Source organism: Branchiostoma lanceolatum, chromosome 11 (assembly GCF_035083965.1).
Source record: "Branchiostoma lanceolatum isolate klBraLanc5 chromosome 11, klBraLanc5.hap2, whole genome shotgun sequence".
In the NCBI taxonomy this organism is placed as follows: Eukaryota; Metazoa; Chordata; class Leptocardii; order Amphioxiformes; family Branchiostomatidae; genus Branchiostoma; species Branchiostoma lanceolatum.
Window position 1 is genome coordinate 17,602,745 of NC_089732.1, and position 19,727 is coordinate 17,622,471.

General features: G+C 38.3%; 1 protein-coding gene across 16 annotated transcripts in view; it reads left to right on the forward strand.

Annotated features, from left to right (window-relative positions):
* The window catches only part of LOC136445028 (3',5'-cyclic-AMP phosphodiesterase 4C-like), a 366,783-nt gene that overhangs the window by 275,217 nt on the left and 71,839 nt on the right, over positions 1–19,727 (forward strand). For 8 of the 16 annotated variants that reach the window (XM_066442870.1, XM_066442869.1, XM_066442861.1 and 5 more), the window contains one exon: positions 13,433–13,528. The exons of 7 other annotated variants lie outside the window; for them this stretch is intronic. In XM_066442870.1, the coding sequence (XP_066298967.1) occupies positions 13,433–13,528 (96 nt within the window). Of the gene's footprint in view, positions 1–13,432; positions 13,529–15,829; positions 16,173–19,727 lie in introns of those variants that run through there. One more of the 16 variants, XM_066442874.1, reaches the window with a different exon arrangement.

The following is a 19,727-nucleotide window of genomic DNA, read 5'->3' on the forward strand; positions in this document are numbered from 1 at the left end:
ATTCTTTCTCGGCTTCATGTTGTATACAGTCAGGCATATGCAGGCAGAGTTATATGCTGGGCAAATCCCACATGTCCCTGAGATTGTCCTAAACACGTCATCTCCTGTCTCCCTTTGTTTGTCGATCCTCGCAAAGACTGTGCTGCAGTTGCATTATTTATTGTGTTGATATACGGAGCAATTTATTGCACGTTTTTATGCATCAAATCACATTGTCATTATTAGATTCCCTTATACAATGTGTGTTTTGGTTGTTGGATAAGCAATGCTTTAAAACCTTTGAACTTGAAGCTATTTTCAATGCGATAAATAAAGTTGGAAGATGGAATCTTCCAATGGTATTTTGCAATATTCATAGAGGTCAACATAAGACATGTGAAGACTTGATTATGTTTTTAAAATGCTCCAAGCCTTGGTATAAACCTTAATCTTAGTATCTAGATCAATCAGCTTCTTTTCCATGCTACGTACCTTTTAAAACTTATGGTCATTCAAACCCTCAGGAAAAAGTTAGAAATAGCAAAATATTCAGCAGATTTAGCAGGGCAAAAATAAACACTATTATATTGGCAGCTTTAGGGTTTTAAAGCATGAAAAATCATGGGCGTATCTTGATATACAAAACAGAAAGCAACAAACATACATGCATTATCTCATTGATGTTAATTTTTCCAGTTGAATTTAACTCATTTACAACTCAACTAGGCTATTGATAAGGTTCGATATTGATAATTTTAATGAAAATGAAAACATTACATCTTACTTTATAAATGGGATACAGAAAGTATAGTCTGTGTGATGTGCCACAGGGCTTGTGTGTATAAATGTATAAATCTACATAGTTTAGAATATCAGATGTCACATGTATGCGATGAGAAAATACAATCGTTGAGAGAATACTTGTATGTGCCTGGAATATCTATCAATGGGGCAATATGGCAAAATGGATTAGCTAATACCCCTGCTTGTAAATTTAGAGAGGGTACAATTGCAGCGTTTTTACCCCACCACCACCAAATTCTTGACAGTATTATCTGAATTTTGATGGGCTCCCCCATCAGGGAGAATTCTCGGTACAAAGTTTGAAGACAGACACCAATTGCTGTGGCCGATGGAAGGGATGTTTTATTCCAAGTATCTAACGTCCCCTTGTTTCTATTCCCATTCTCAGTCTGTCTGACTTACCGTGTTCCTGATTTTATACATAGCAGGACATCTTCTGACAGAAAAGAATGCCGATTCTGCATTGTTCAAGATTAGGTACATGTATTAAGGGATGTGGTGCAGGAGTTTGGGTACTGGTCGGAGCGTAGACCATAGTCTTACACAGACTTATGCCCTATATTGAAAGAGCATGTATGTGCAGGACTCGAAATACATGTACCATACATTGCAAATAACCTTCACCAGACAAATTTCACAACTCACGTTTTCTTTGGCTTTTAGTCCATCAAGACTCAATCTCAAACAATGCTTCGACAGTGTTTCTGGCTGTATATCATCCTAGTGATAATTAACATGGGCTATTTATGGACCAGTGCAGGTCTGAGTAATAATAATTATTATTATTATAATAAGTTTCTGCAAATACATGCCCGAGAGCTAATGGCAAGTATATGTAACACTAACATAGATATGTGAATGATACATATTAAGAACTACTTTCTAAAATGTACCTTGAGCTACTTTTCGTGGGTTTGACTTCTTCTTTTGAGGCAGTGGAAGACCACAGTACCCACTTCTTCTGTAATATGTAGGTTCCTATTTTGTCATGCAATTGTCAGGAATAGTGGTACAACAGTACAATCAGAATTCATACCTGTACAGCAGCGGAATGATTCTATCTGCACTTAAACCTGCATGAAATTATGCACGTGGTGTCATCGAGCCCTGACTCATTTTATACCCACCAGTCACCAGTTATGGACCAGTGCAGGATACATGTAGCTGCAGGTACATGTACAAAGTATGCATCAGAAATACCTGCATCTGTCTTACATAATAAGTTATTCACATTTCTTTTGTATTTCTATTATGTAGTTTGTAGTTCACGATACAAAAGTCACTGTACTTTTTGTTTCATAAATAAAGCTTCAGACTGTGTAAACAGGACTGGTGGCATTTTGAGCCCTCAGCTGCAATCATGTAACTTCTGTCCATCTCCACTTTCCATGCTGTTTTCTTCATCCATGAGCCTCTTTCATCGCTCCATCCAACATGATGACGAAAATTAGGTCATTCTAGTGTCGTGATGGAAGGTCCTATTGATCGGAGCAATCGAATCATGCATATCATTACACAGGTTATTGAGTTCTTTCTGCATGGTATTATTGCAGGACGTTGTGAAGCATGTATAAACTCTTTATCATTCAGATGATGTTAACTGTAACAATTGCAACAGGTACCCTAAGACTGCCACATTAAATACAAACGTAAATTTATAGGGATCTACTTATGCAGCATCAGTACTCCCGAGGTGTTCACACTACAAATGTCCAGGTGTTAATGAGATTTTGGAGAAGGCCTTGATAAGTCACCTTTTTCCATTAGTGGTAGTCTTAGGGTACCTAAATTGGAATAAGGAGAGTTGATGTTATGTATTCAAAGCCGAGTGACCTTTCTAGGCATAAAATCCGTGGACCGTTCTAATGGTTAGCTTGTGGCAGATGGTAGGAGGGTGGAGTAACTTGATGCCAGGTACAAAGCTGGACATTTTATACATTATACAACAGATACGACCCGAGGTCAGGATGTGAAGTTTGCCTTGCCCAGGAGTGAGCTGTGTGATGATATCAGTTGCCTAATTAATGAGCTTTCCAGAGGTTGATAATGTTATCCAAGGAGGTGAAACCTCCCTTGTGTTATCATGGCGTGGGGCGTTTTTGCTATGGGTGCAAAACTACATGTTCACGCAGGCTAGAATAATGCATGCAAGGCTAGAATAACATGATGCAGTGCCAACAGTGGGGTTATAGCCAAGATCAACCGAGCACGATTAAAGTGTGTTAAAGTTCATGTATGTTCGCAGGTTTTGTTAGGAGCAGAGCTGCAAGGAAGCAAACCCTTAGTCAGGAATGGTCTGAAAATGGAAAACTGAGATAAGAATCAAAATTGAGGAAAGAAATGGGCAAAGTATGAAAATGGTTAGAATTGCTAAAAATTTGTTGCAAGAATATAGATGGGAAAATTAGGTTATCGGACAAGCATTGCAATGCATTCACTGTCTGCTCTTTTATACTTTACCAAGTCAGTTACCACTAAATTTGCAGTAATTTCACAAGGAATATACATGTATATACTGTATAACAATGTATTATAGATGAATTGTGTTCAGTACTGAAATAGTTATGTTGTGAATCCAGGGCTGTCTCCAGCAGTTTCTTCCGTCCGTGTCTCATTGTTTGGGAACCCATGTTGTTGATTTTTGGTGTTAAATCTGTCATTTTAAAGACGAGCCGCCTTTACCCTGGGTAACGCAATAAGGAAGTTCTCCCCACTGTGGCCTTCCCAGCAGTTTGAGGAGTGAATTGGCCCCCATAACTACTAAAGATCCAGTTTTATAATGGTTTTGTAAAGTGGGAGTGTCAGGCCGTAAGTATGCCATTGCGTTGGGACAATTAACTTGTGTAATGACTGATATCACGTGAAAGGGCGAGGAACATCAGCCTCTTTAGAACACCCCGGTGTAATGTTACCCGACTACTAAACAACACTCAAACCTCCTGTTGACCTACAGTGGGGTTTGGAAGGAACTTTAAAACAAGACTATTCGTATGTACTGTACATTGTATGAAACACCACCCCCATCACTGTTTCTTTGCCATGTTTGCAGCACTTTCTATCCTTTACCTTTTACTGTTTTAGTGTTACTGGTAAGTTAAGTCTCACCCTTTATCTATACTCGATGGCTTGTTCGGCCATGTGGTTGCTTTTCAACAAGGTCGGGGTGAGGAAGGGGGTCATAGATAATTAGAATCAAATAAATTATACTAGTAAGCAATAAACAATGCAATAATAGATAAATCATTCAGTCCATAATCATGTTGGTCCCTACTCCCTAATCATGTCCATAATCATGTACAATGTGTATAGCCTCCTTTAGCAGGCTGTACCTCATTCAAAATTTACCCCTGTTGCTAAATTCTGAGTATAAAAAGAATTCTACTTTTATGGTAACCTCTTCACCGCAAACTTTTAAAAATGCTTCTTCTGCCCACCTGCACCCTTGCAAACAAAGAACCACAGCGAACACTCCATTTTCTCCCTACTGCAAAATTAAATCCCTGCAAACTGAAAGGCATTTACAGTAACAGTACCCAATCTCATCCAAGGTCCGGGAAGGTTGAGTTTGGTACAATATAAGGTCATTAACATTCAATAATTGTTGAAAGGCTTGTTAAGTTGTTGGTTCCGCCGTCCTATTCTGTGCCGCAACAGGAGGCTATTTTACATGTGCGTCACGCCACTGAGCCCCGGCTTGTGACAGTGTATTTGCTTGCATAAAGGCGGCGTTTATCTCACTATGTGCTGATCTGCCAGGACTGCAAGATAATTAGAACCGAAACATTAAGAGTGGAGATGAGGTCTTTTCTGCCGTCCACAAAGTATAATGCCTCGAAGGTCGGCTTTGTGCAATCCTCAAGAAGAAGTAACAACGTTGTCCAAAAAGGCCTTTATGTTTCGGAAGTTCTGCCGTGGAAAAATTTATGGATTCATCAGAGAGCTATTGGGACAGGCAGGCCTGGGCTGAGTTCGGCGAAATGCATGGCTGTGAATCACGCATGGCCGCGAAATTTACATAAATTTTGATGACAGAAAGCCTACATGACTTAAAGCATGATGCATTCCAAAAGTCAAAGGTGGGATCTACAGTTAATCACAGGAACGTGTGAGAGCTGTATTCTGTATCATTCCAATTAAGACACGGATGGCAATAGCTTTTGGCAGGTAGATTTGCATAATTAATGAGGAAAGTTTGTACGTCCACTGTATTTCATCATACTCTAAAACACGTGACATGTGCCTGAGAAAGAGAAATATTGATAGATACTAATCATGCAAATTAATACATCATCTGTATAATTAATGAGAAAAACTATAACTCAAGAAGGGGCTGATGGCTCATCATGATTTTTTTATGGATAGCTTAGATGATGCTTATTAGGACTTTCGTAAACCCACTGCGTTCCTATGATAGGACAATTCAACTATTCTACTTAACCTCGTATTGCACCCCTTTCTTTGATCTAGTACTATAATTTCAGTAAGAAAATTACCTTTTGCCATGTAATATATGGGTTGATAATGAGAAATTGTTTTGATAAATGAAAAATTATAACTTCTGATCATTATGACCACACTTTTTATGTATGTGCAGGCCTTTATAATCTATTTTGGTGGTTATTGAGTTTTACATTGTAAAACTCAATAACCACCAAAATAGATTATAAAGGCCTGAAAAGTGTGGTCATATTGATCAGAAGTTAACGTTATAATTTAGCCTGTCCTGTTTTTCCCCTGTTGAAAAAAAATTTAAAAATTTGGTCACTATTCCCATTCACAAATTTTAACTCCCAATTTTACTATTTGTTCAGTTGTAATTTACAACTGAACAAATAGTAAAATTGGGAGTTAAAATTAGTGAATGGGAATAGTGACCCATTTTTAAATTTCTTTTCAAAATGCGAAAAACAGGACAGGCTATTCCCTGAAGCAATAAATTAAATTGGCGTGGCCTTCTCAAATGATTCATCACAGACTAGTCATCCTCTCAATATGCAACTTGGGTAGACAACAATCCTTCCGAAAAATTTCATTGGCAAAGGTATGAGGGCGTGGAACTCTCGTTTGCTTCATAACTTCAGTCTACTGAATTCCCCAGGTTCTAATCTCCCTTCACAGCCAGACCACTCATGATTCTCTGCTTGAGCTGCCATCATTAACTCTCTGCTCCACCAATACACTGTAAATGTGGAAATTTTCGCAGTATTGAATGTTCACTAGGGCTTTTGTAGTGACCTCCTCACTGCAAAAGCAAAACCGATTTGGCAGTTCAGAAAATGGTACAGTTATCTACCCCAAACATCTGCTTGAAGATTAAGTCATGCCATCATTAGCACTTTTCGCTCCCAGCTCTGGCAGCATGCAGCTGTGATGGGTCAGATAACAGGGTTTCTGACCAAAAGCCTTAGGGGTTCAATCCCCACTGATGCTTAATCACAGTTCCTCCTACTGGAGGTGATGGGTCCCAGGATGAGCTGTTGGGTCTGACAGTTTAAGCTGGGGTACCCTATGATTATAGAAATCATCACTTAAACTGTCTACATGCCAAAAATCATGACGATCCGTCAATGTCTTCTTGTGTTATTCTTTCAAAGTTTGTAATAAAATCAGCTCCTGCAGTTCAAGAAAAGCTGCTAGGGGGTCCAAACCTACACAACTTACTCTCCCTCCAAGAGCTATCTACATATACCACTCAAATATTATGATCAGCACAGTATCATACCATAATGATACAGTACCAAAACAATCAAATCATTTTGAGGTCGCATGAAGATACCAAATATTGAGACAATCCATCCAGGCATCCTCAAGTTATCGTGTATAGACACATGGACCCTAAGACATAACCTTCTTGGCCAAGGTAACAAGAAACTGAACTCAATCATTTCAAAAACCATGCAATGCAATAACGTTACATTGTCAGTCCTTATAGTAGTAGAGTACTTAAGTAGAGTTTCTAGACTGTAGATTTATCCTTGATATTGGAGTATTAACGTTGAAGCACTGTAGCAATCAATGTATCTTTGATGTAGCAAATTGGCATAGTGAAGATTTTAAAGTGACTCAATCAAGTCATATTCAATTTGTCTCAATCAATTTGTTTTTTTTTTAGATCTCCCAGTTTGTTGATATACTATAAATAGTATAATTAAATCAAGATTTCACTGTGGCAAGGTCATCATTCAAAACTGACTATAAAACCATCTTGAACATTTCCAGATTGAGAGTAACTATAGTGACATCCATGCCCGCATAAATTTTCCACTGTTTCCCCAAAAAACGCAACCATACTGTAAATTGAACGGATATGCTGAGAAATTTGGAAATATATATATAGACCATAACTTACAATAAGATATCGGAAAGTGGACACTAATGAGCAAAGTCTTCCAAGGTCAAAGAGGAAGATGTCAAAGAACAAACAGATTTCTTCAACCTTCCTAACCAGTTAGATTTCATAATGAAGACAATTTGTTTTTGTCCTCCTTTTTTTCTTCTTTTGCACGCTCACCAAAGTTTCGGAGTGCAGAGGATGTCATCCATATATAGTCATACTGTATCAGTATCCATCCCCAAATAGTCTGAATACAATACATCTTGTCTGGTACAGTGTCCTGAAAACTGAGTCTAGGAATTGCAGGAAGCCACAGCCATCAGCAATGATTGATTGATTGACAGTTGGTAGCCACACAGCTGGGGATCAGTATGTTTATCTGATGAAGCTCAAATGACCTAATGTTGACCCCCCCCCCCCCCCACCACCCCCCTGCCTGGTGTAGATAGGAGCTGTCATTGGTGCATGTAATGGGTGATAAGACCCTAATGGCTGCCTGTGGTGACAGCACCATGTGGCCTGTTGTTTTGACATGTGGTACCATGTAACAACAAACAAGGCAGCAAGTAGGTTATTAAAACAGGCTAAATTGAAACCATATCAAGCTACTGGTTACTCAACTATGATTTATCATAATACTGCCTAATGCCTTTAATCTATGTTTATCTCAGTAGGATAATGTCTTCCAGTGAGTGGGATATCACACTCTGCACTCTTTTACCACTTACATTTGTACATGTAGTGTCAACTTACAGATTAAGTGCAAAGGTCGCTATCTACATAGGAATGCACCTGGGTTCAATTTTATGCTATACGGTGTTCTAGCCTATAAGAGTTTTAAGGCATTTTCTTGGAAAATGTAAGAGAAACCTAGTGCTAATCAGAAAATAATATGGCATTGGCAGCATTGTTTTAAGCGTCGAAATCCGCTGTATAAAATTGTTGAAATTGGACTTTTTGGATGCTTGACATAGCGGGCAACCTGATGACCTAGAATGTTCACGGATGAGATTATAACACCCTGAATTTGCCTTGATAGTTTTTACATTTATTGTGAATACAGATAAGGCTGATATTTTGTTAGTGGCCATATGACTGTATGCAGTAAGCATTATTCAGACTCAAGACTTTTATGCATGATGTTTTGGGCCATGGGGGAATCAATTCATAGTACATGTACATGTACATGTACAAAGAATTTAACATTATGTCTTTTAGATGGGGTCCCCAGAAAGTGCAAAATGGAACGAAATGGAACAAAACGGAACGAAATGGAACGAATTAAAACAACACATGTAACATTATGTATGTACTCTGATAAGGAACAGAATTTCTGATATGTATATCCAGACATTCCTTCATAATCTAAGTGCCGATACAGGTAAGCTGAGATTTTATAAAACTTGTAAATCTGTATACACTAGAGAGAGGTACCTAGAACTTGCTGATTTTGAGTCGCGCTCGGCCATCAGCAAATTAAGAATTAGTGCTCACTCCCTAGAAGTAGAGAGAGGACGATATAAGAGTTTACCAGTGTGCCAAAGAATTTGTAAATACTGTACGTCCAAGGCGGTGGAATACGAAACACATTTTATTTCCAAGTGTATATTTAACAGTGACGAAAGAACCGAATTATTTAAACAAGTTATCACGAAATATCCATACTTTTGCACATTCACGGATGAACAAAAAGCTACCTTTCTCTTGAAATCACAGAACCCACAAATACTAGAAAAAGTGGGACTTTTCGTCTTCCACTGCTTCCAAAAAAAGAAGTCAAACCCAGCTAATTTAGATATAGCCAACAATTGTATATAGTACCAGTAACCTATTGTTACAGCAAAGTCAGACACAGTTTACTGACGCATGTATGTTTTTCCTATGTTTTTATCATGTATTTGCAATTAGCCCACGGGTATGAACTTGCAATAAACTTCTTAATTATGAACTGAAATACCAGTAGTAGTCCAGGAGGAGATTCTAAGAAGAGGCCTAGAAATTGACAAACGTAAGCCCACCCTTTATATATCTAGTCCACTATCATAGAATGATAGCTTGATGCCCCCTGATCATTTTAAGGTATGTTGTTATATGGTCCAGGTGGGACATCATAGTTCCAAGGCTCTTTTTGCAAATTTATGCAAATGAGGCAATTATGCCATGAATTGAAAAGAAAATAGCATAATTTGTTGGATACCGGTCCGAATGACGACAAACTTGGAGAAAGTCACAAGCAACAGGAGAGTGTTCCTTTTTAGAACCTGGAAAGTGCCTGGCATGTTTCTATGGCAACCGTTGCTAAGGAAAAGATACTTCCATAGTAACGGAAAGGTTTATAGTATTATACAGCCTTTTAAAGTGTGTTAAATTAATTGATTTATGAAGCAATTGTTATATTGCACAACAAAAGTTGTTGTAATTAATTTTCAATGAAACTAGAATTTGATTCGATCTAATTTACCCATGATGCTTTGTATGCACTAGTCTATTCGCCGATTTCACACTTCCCATGATGCCCCAGTGGGGCGTCGTAAACTATATTTTGCGGCAATTCTTCTTAGCGCGCAACCAACAGAAAACAAGTAAGTAGGAGGGCGGTAAAGCTGCAGGAAGGTACGTTTTTTGTGTTGATTCTCATCAGACATGTCATGATTACATGTTTTATATACTGGGGGAGATAATACAGAACAATTTTTAAAGGTTTTTAGTGTTTGTCTATAGAAGTTGAATTGGTATTATTGTTATAGAAGAAGGGGGAGACAAACACTGGTAAAACCTTTAAAAATTGTTCTGTATTATCTCCCCCAGTATATATAAAACATGTAATTATGACATGTTTGATGAGAATCAACACAAAAAACGTACCTTCCTGCAGCTTTACCGCCCTCCTACTTGTTTTCTGTTGGTTGCGCGCTAAGAAGAATTACCGCAAAATATAGTTTACGACGCCCCACTGGGGCATCATGGGAAGTGTGAAATCGGCGAATACTCATAGTGTATTCGATTTCTGAAAATTTGTGCCAAATACAACAGCATACATGTAACTTCTGTAATACTTCACCAAATGACATCACACTTGAAGAAAGTCAAAATCGGCAGAAGACTGCTTATTTTCTGACCCTTGAAAGTGTCTGGTTTCTATGGCAACCGTTGCTAGGGAAAATATACCTCCATAGCAACACATGACCTAAGGCATTATACAGGCTTTAAAAGCGAGTCAAATCGTTTAATGTATGAAACAATTGTTGTATTTTACAGCAGATTCAGTTGAAACAGATTTTAAGAAAAGAAAAATCCAATTTAATGTACATTTTATGTACCTCTTAATGTATTATAATAGGCATACAATTAGGTCTCCATTTGGATTTGGCCCTGATTGAAAATAAGGCATTGTAACATATAAGGCATTGTAACATATATAGTACTACTCGTGGGTGAATTTTTATTTCCTAAGCATTCCTGCTGACCCTCGAAGGTGCATGGCGTGTTTCTATGGCAATGGTTGCTAAGGGAAATATACTTCCATAGCAACGGGGAGGTTAAGAGTCTTATTTAATCATTAAAAGTAAATTAGATTAATTGACTCATGAAACACTTGTTGTAACTTACAGCAGAATTTTTGTTTGACTAAAAATGGATATTTATGGCTCCTATGCTTTCAATCGGGTATCTAAAGTAAATAACTACAAATTGGCATGAGGTTCCAAAGACATATTGAAAGTTGTTGCTATGCTATTTTCATGCCAAAAATGCATTATTTTGGGTTCCTGCGTCATTGCAAATGAATGAATGTTAGTGCATGATAGACAGTCATACATGGTATAGAAGTACAGAAACAATATCAAAGCAATGAACACAGTGTATGTTAAAGGTTTCTATCTGTTATAATACAGTCTCTTTTTTGTAAACCACTACAAATATATTGTCCTTAGACAGTAGATATGGAGTAGCCTGAGTGTCATCCTGTTTCAGTTCCAGGCTCTACCTTGTTTGGTGAAGGTAGAGCCTGGAACTGAAACAGGATGACACTCAGGCTAGATATGGAGTCTGGACGTGACATAATTGGCTTGCACAAAGGACCCTACAGTGTCCAGCAGTGACATCTAAGTAAAAATACCAGTACACAGAGGCAGACAATAGGGCTGGATTAGCACCTACTTTTATGGGGGCAATTACCCTAATCCACTATTTAGAAAGCTTTGTCTATATTTCTCTATACTTCGAAATTTAGATATCACGTAGATATTTACAAATTATTCTTAACAAAGATATTTTTGTGCAGTGTCTTTCAAATTGTTTCTAAAAAAATCTAATTGGATTCAAATAAATTCAAATTTTTGTATTGAATTTTTCTGAAAAATTTAGAATCATTGTGACTTAGATATTCTTTTATTCAAATTTATTCAAACTAATTACAACAAGAGTCCGTAGGACACAATTCTCCGTGAAGTATTTATAGTATGTACAAGTATTGACCCACACAAACTTTGCATCTCTGCACAGTCCAAGTAGTGTTTTAGAGCAAGTAAAGAAAAAGTGTTTGTTTATCTTTTTCTTTCAATACAGGAGTGGTCAACCTGCTGAAAAGTATGTATTTACAGCATGACATAGATGGGATCTAGAAATTCCGGGAAAAGTTACAAAGTTAGATCTAGATGGCCCCTTTTCAATTATCAACGAACCATTCAGCCTTATACAACTAAGATGTATCAGAAATCACAAATATGCAGTAAATCCTCTTTCCACAATTTATTGCAGGCCGGCCTGATCTATAGCTATCAAGCTATTTGCAATAAAAAAGGCTAATCTATATTATCGTAACATTTCACGAAGGTCAAAGGTCACCGGATCTAACCACCCGGAAGTGACACTGGCGCGCGCACTTTTCTGAGAGATATTTCTCAACAATCTTTCATCCCCTGCGTAAACTTTTTACATTGTCACAGCCTCCGTATTATAAACTACAAGTGTGGTAAGTTTGAAGGCCCAGAGATTTCCCATTTTCACACTGTGCGTAAAAGTGCATCGTCCGTCCCGTGCGCACATACTGTAAGCGAGTTGCGAGTGGACAAGGCATACTTAATACACAGACTGGAGGTCACACTACACATGTTCGCAGCTAAAACTCACAATTCTCGTTGCCGCATTGGTATGTAACTTGGTATATCGTTTGCTAGGTTGCGTGTGGTGATGCACGTTGTCTATTTTTCAATGTAACAGTGACTATACGATCACAACAAGTAAGGAAGATTTATACCCCGTATCTGCCTGAAGTATTCCAGTCATGCATAACGGATTATAACATGGTCCCTATGGCAGGGCAGTGGGACATAGCATTAATTATAGGGGTGCAATTACGATATTGGATTGACGTTTAAAGTAGTTATGGTGTAAAAAAGCTATTGTGCATCACCACGCCGAACCAGGCAAACGATATGCCAAGTTACACACCAATGCGACGACGGGATCGTGAGTTATAGCTGCGAACGCGCAAACAAATACATTCCCAATACTCCCAGAAGGAGGTCACACCTCCTCCCCGGAGTAAAAATCATCTAAAACCCTTGTGGTGACTTGGAATGGACTCTAAAGAAGAGTGCTAATGTTATCAATCTCCTTGATGTTATAATGTTAAATGTCTACTTGAAAAAGTATAGACCATACACATGTAGGTGAATAAGACATCCTTCCATTGTCTATATATGCTACATATACTGTCACATGGCCCAAAGCACACAATTGATAAACACTGTTGTTTACCGTGATATTGACATCCTTGAGAAATAACAACAAGCATGATCATGATTTTAAATATACCTTTCCTCCTAATGATAACATGATTTAGCCATTTTTGACTACATTACCACATATGCATAATGATTTTATGTATGAAATTATGTGTAGGATAGTAACAATGGAGACAACAATATTTTTTGTTGTTTTTAAAATACAAGTGTATGTATGCTGACTGCTGAGTATCTTGTTTGAGCACTATAGACTTTCATATTATAGGAATATTATAGATTTTATGTTTGAAGCTTTAGGTGACATTATCATGATGTTTATGTAACTATGAATCTTGATGTTTTGGGTCTTATTGGAGTAGTGGAATTACAAGTAGTGTTGAATTTGATGCTACACACTGTATACTGTATATGAATGGGAGCACAGAGAAAGAGGGATCTTCTCACTATCTAAGTATCTTGCCTTGTTCAGAAAGACTGACTTTTGTTACCTTATCTTTTGTGTTTTTTTCCTCCTGTGTGACTTTCTTCCCTAACCCATTCCATTCTTTCTCTCTGTCCTTCTTGCAAGAGGGCCCACTTTGAAACTGGGCTCTGGGCCCCAGAGAGTCGTCATCCGAAAGCTGTACCAAGTTGGCCCCAGCATTTCTGTTGATTCAACTTCAGGGTGAGACCAACATGCCCCATTGGGCTTAATTATCTGTGCACTCCCTAACCCACAAAATAAAAGCTATATTTGTGCAGTCCTATACATCTGGGAGCAAAATGAATGGGAGCAGATTTTGTTAGTCTTGCCCACCTTATATTTGTACATCTGTCTACTAAAACTTTAAGTAGAACCAATCTCCTGTGTTGAATTGAGGAGGTGAATACTATATGCTTCAATAGTTGTCTTGCGTTGATCCATGGGGTACCACTGTGAAACGGCAGTGCTTTGAAGAAATATATTTTGGAATTGATAATGATATACTTGTAATGTAATTATGTTAGTTCAGCCCAAACCAGGATTTTTCCAATAAGAGTTAATTGAAACCAATCTGGCAAGACAATAAAGCATACTTTTTTTCTGTTATTTGTCAATATCATAGATCACCCTTGTCACTTGTGCTAGAGTCCATTCCAAGTCACCAAGAGGGTTGTTATTGTCCTAATTTACAAATGTTTTCAATCTATTGTAATTATTTGTGTGAGAGATTTCATACTTTAGAAATATTTTGAACGTGATTTCAACTTTATAAATATTTCTCTGGTTTTCTAAAACTAGAAATATTCATCATATGGAATACAATATTTCTAACAGTTTCTAAATAATGGTAACGGCATTCTACCATTACTTACCATTATTTACAATTCCTACCATTTTTTACCATTATTTGTAACATCTTTATAAATAGGTCAGAGGGCTGGGAAGAAAGCAATTCACACATCCTTGCGAAGTATAGGGAAGAATGCTTTCCACAAAGGACTCAACAGTGTCCCGCAGTGAAGTCTAAAGATGTACAAAAGCAGACAGAAGCGCCTACTTTTATGGGGGCAATCACCATTCTACCACTGTTAATTAACCATTTTCTACCATTTTTGTAAATATTTCTAAAAGTGAAAGAATCACATCGATGTTTAGAAATTATTCTAAATAAAGAGATTTTGTGCAGTTCCTTTCAAAATATTTCTTAATTATCTAATCGACTTCAAATAAATTCATATATTTACATGTATATTCAATCTTTTAGAAAAATTTAGAACTATTGTCAATCAGGTATTCTTTTATTAGAATTTTTTTATAAACTATTACAAATATTATCATAAAACCCTCCTGGTGACTTGGAATGGACTCTATACATTTTGTATTTTCTCTCTAGTCCTGCTAATTATTACAAAATTGTAATTTGAAACTACTGTCTGACTGACCCACTGAGAACAAGTGTACTCTCAGCCAGGTGTAACGTTTTTCCCGGGAAAAGAAGATTCGTCATGTTTATCTTGCAGCTAAGTACCTTTTATACAGCAGCTATTGTTCCCACCTTGGCTTGAAGAGGGTGCTAAGGATATAAACGTGTCCAAGCCAAAAAACACAGTCACGACAAAACGGCTGCATCAGCCCTTCGGTAATAACCCGTTTGTTGGGTCAGTAGAACGTCATTCAAAGTCAACCCCCACCGTCATGACAACTTGTACATTTTTCATCAGGACATTAACGGGATGCCGTAGCTACGGCAATACTGAATATGTACATGTGTTTCTAGTTGTGTTAGGAGCAAACTTTGAGGAAAATCAGTCCACTATCACTCAGCAAAATTAGACAAAAACGTGTTCCTCACACACCTTTGTCGTCTGCTGAATAACGGAATTCTGATTTTGCATCTAGCACATATCCCTAAATACCCAGTTTTTAAACTCCCGGTTTTATAATTACCCTGCGGTTTTATGTGAACTAACGTTACAACCTACAATGGTCATACACAGTACTTGGCAGCCACCTGTTGGCAAGTTCCAGTACTGCATTTAATGTGTATGGGCATTGCCTGGTACACTCAAAAGCTTTTGGTATCTCTATCTTGGTATACATGTACAATCGTGTGATTTCTTCTACAGTAAGAGATATGAATGGTTTATGTATGACAGGTCATTCGGTATGATACAGGCAGCCGCCACCGTGTGTGTGCAAAAGGCATTATAGGGGTTGAACAATCCAGATTCTAAATTCAGTTACATGGACATGTAGGTAGCTCTCCAGGATATGCTTTCATTGTACACAAGCCTTGGTTCACATTGTAACAAGAGTTTGGATCAATGTGTCCTATATATCACAGCTGTTAATAATGCAAGCAAAAGCCTAATTTCTTTTGCACAGCATTTCTACCTACCGATGTATGAACTCCTCTACGATCCTGTTTTTACAAAAGACAAAAGAGTTGAGGTCTGCGTAAACAAAGTGGTACTTTCTGAGCCAGTGGTCAGTGCATCGAGTACCCTGGCGGATGTGTGAAAGGCAAAGGGCCGACCTGGGATACCTTTCACCATTGTTTTGCAGAAAAGATTGGTAAGGCGATACGGTGGGTGCATATTGACGGACATTATTCTAGTATCGGCTTGATCTCGATGGCCGTGTTTACATGTGAGTCAGGATGGATGGATGCCGGGAATGTTGCCGACGTTCGGATCTTACAACTTGACGTCAACAATTGATATCCAACCGCGTTGTACGTAAGGATATGTAGAACTGTGGGCTCTGTAGGAATGCACAAGAATATCGAGGAATCTGGATTGAAGCACTGTTCAAGTGTGCCACTGTTCCAAGTAGCTATATCCAGGTTAGTCATACATTGTAGAAACAGGTTTTCTAGACTGGGAATGGTTCATTTGAGTCACAGATATTTGTTTGTTTGCTTCCCATACCAGACCAGATCCCAAAAAATAGCCCTTGGGCCACGCAACTTTGTGCAATCACTACAGCAATGGGGCTAGTCTACTGGTAGTGGCATGTGCTTATAGCTATGATAGTCTTTCCCAAATGCTGAGTGCGAAACAGAGAAAGCCGTATGTACCATCTTTTAAGGCTTTGGTATGATTTGTCGGAGGATTAAACTCACAACCTATCAAATGCATTACACCCTGATGTACAAGTGGTATTTTTATTTAACAAGGATCACACAGCATTGCTTTTATCCTCTGAAACTTGTAACGTTGGTTAACATAAATTCGCCATTTTTCCGATAATGGTTGATTGAAATCAATCTAGCAGAACAATAAACCATCCTTTTTTTCTAGTATTCAGTCAGTATCATGTACTATCTTTGCACTAATCCTATATATGGTAGATTTTGTCTCTAGTCGTGCTGACACCATAATATTTCAACTTGAAACTACCGTCCGCCGCGCACAGAATGACAGTGTTCTTGAATAGGTGCGAACATTATTCCGGGAGAGAAGATTCGTCATTAATATATGCTGCTAATTAGCTTTTATACAGCAGCTGTTGTGCCCATCTTGACTTGAAGAGAGTGCCAAGGTCATATAAACGTGACCAAAGAAAAATAAATACACGACAAAACGGTCGTACCACACACATCAGGCCTTAGGTAACATCCCGTTTGTTGAGTCGGTAGAACGTCACTCAAAGTCGACCTCCACCGTCATGGCAACGTGTCATGGAAAGTTAGCTGGATGCCGTAGCAATGGTAATACTACTATGTCCATGTGTTCCTTGTTGTGTTAGGAGCAAACTTTGAGGAAAATATCGTTCTCAGTCCACTATCACACGCAATATTTAGACAAAAAAGTGTTCCTCACAAACCTTTGTCGTCTGCTTGACAATAGGATTCTGGGTAATGATATGGCGGCGGAAAAATACACGTGCCGTAGGTTGTAGCAACAGAGAGGAGTTTTGATGACTGATCACACTTAGAATCCAGTTGCAGGTTAGAAAATGAGATTGTAATAATAAGTTGTCTTGTAAACAATTGTGTTTAGCAGGAAGCGGATGTGACATTTGTCTTATAAACCAGCGAACAACCGTGCAGTGTGATTCTCCCACGAAGCCCCCAGACTCTGTCAATAAGGGACGGAGAGTTTTTGACATAGCCAACTTCTAATGCATGGTTATCGAAGCTTTTCAGACAGTGTTTTGAATACGTTAGTCTATCCGGTTTGCATTGCTGGCGTTATAACTGATTTTGCATCTAGCACATATCCCTAAAATACACCGTTTCTAAAAATGGCGAATTTAATAAGTACACCACGAATTTATGTTAACCAACGTTACATTGTATGCTGTATAGGGGTGCAGCCCAATAGGCAGTTACAGTAACATGAAGGCATGTCCAGGCAGTAATATTGCCTGTGTTTGACTGTTGTTAGCTAGACATGGTTGGTTTCGTTGGTTTGGATTTAAAGATGAACTAATCCTGGGCTGAAATATCAACATGGAAACAGAAAAGGTGAATTGCACCCAGTTACATCAGGTAAGTGTTAGTAAACAGATGCAAGTTTTCCTCCTAGCACTTTTGACCAATATAACCATGCAAGGAGGTTTAAAATCTTTGATTTTAAACTTCCTCGATATAACATGGGAAAATATATCATGTGGTAGCCTTGATTGTACTTGAAGTGAAACTAGTTCTGTAGTTGTAGAAGTGACACTAGAGACTAGTGTTGTGGCCTTGAGTTTAGTTGCCAACTAATAGTGCCATGTTATCATCCCAGTGTCACTTTGTGCACTTGTCTTCTTAAATACAGTACGTATTAAAAGACTTTTTGGCTGTGATACCATATTTTGTTGCTTGATATCTAGTTCAGTTTATGGTCTCTATTTTGAAAATTTAGGCATTTTTTTACCTTTCTTGTTTTTTTGCTCTTGCATTAGATTTGGAGTCAGCGGGGGGATATATAGGCCGGACGTCATCCATAACATTTCCTTACTATATGGGCTAATAGACTATATACTAATGTGGCAGCCAGAGCAATAGATGTTTGTGTTATCTTTGATGATTCTTATTTCTGGAAGTCTAAGATAGATTGATGTTCCAGTGCTAATGGGGATAATGGCTTGTGAGATAACATAAATATGTATTACAGTCAAACCTGCCTAGGCGACCACCTCTTCAACGCGACCACCTGCCCACTATAAACATTGTTGTTGTGCCCATCACAATCTCGGTTGGGTTTGAACTCAATTTTCAATACGATCACGTAGTGCATGGTGTCAAAAAGTCAGATTTCAGATTTTTATGTGTGTACTCAAACCTAACGTGTGAATACGGGAGGGCACTAGAGGAAGATATTTTTTTTAGTCAAAAGTATGACGAAAATTTGTACACAACACGATGTAGTATACAAATAATACAATGATAACAGAAAATGTAATTTCTGTAGGATCTTTCTGTCAATGAGAATGGAACCTGGTGGGGGTCATGCTGTCTAAAATCATATAATTTTCCATCCATCTACGTAGTACACTGTATATTTTGAACACCTCGACCCGGAAACATGTTATGAGTGGAATCCTCTTCATGGCGACCACCTGTCCATCGCGACCGTTTTTGCTCGGTCCCCCGGGTGGTCGCCTTGGGCAGGTTTGACTGTATGATGATAAAGATGAGATTAAGTGCTGTTAATGGACATAGGTACATGTACATGTTATTGCACATAATGATTCGTCACCCACTATGGCTAGGCAATGTATAATCCTTTTTATGCATTGCGTTAACTATTGTGCTAAATTTGCATTAGTCAGTAAGAAGAGGCCTGGGGTTAATTCTGGTCTGCTTGCTGGATCCAGCAGGCAAGAGCCTTTGGGCTTCTGGACGATTCCGCCTTTACCAATTCAGCCCAACTAAGGCTTAGGGTTATAGTGTTGGGCCAATGTGGCAAAGGTGTTGGGCCCAGTTGACAAGAGTGTTGGGTTGAGTTGGCCTGATTAGCTGTAGCCATGGCATGGGTCAAGTCGGTAAAGGGCCGAACAGTCCCACATCAGAGGCCTAGTACTGGTGATTCAGCCACCACTACTAAATGACTTTGTATAACTGCATTTTGAGGTGCGTTAGGATACAAATTAGCATCATTATAACATAGGTACATAGACAGTTTAATCAGTCAGCAGCTGCAATACCTGAAATACAAAGACTTCTAAATCTGCTACATATTCCACTGCACTTTGGGCTGACTTGCTAGGGGGCTGTTGTACCAGACAGACAATTCAAGGTCCTTCCATGACTGCTTTAGAAAACATTATTAACATGTACATTAATTTTTATGATCCTGAAAGGCTGATTGAGCTATATGATTCAAATTTCTGGTACCAGCAAATTTAAACAGCACTGCATACAAGGCTTGTTTGCAGAGTGTCGGCTGTTCCAGATATAAGATTT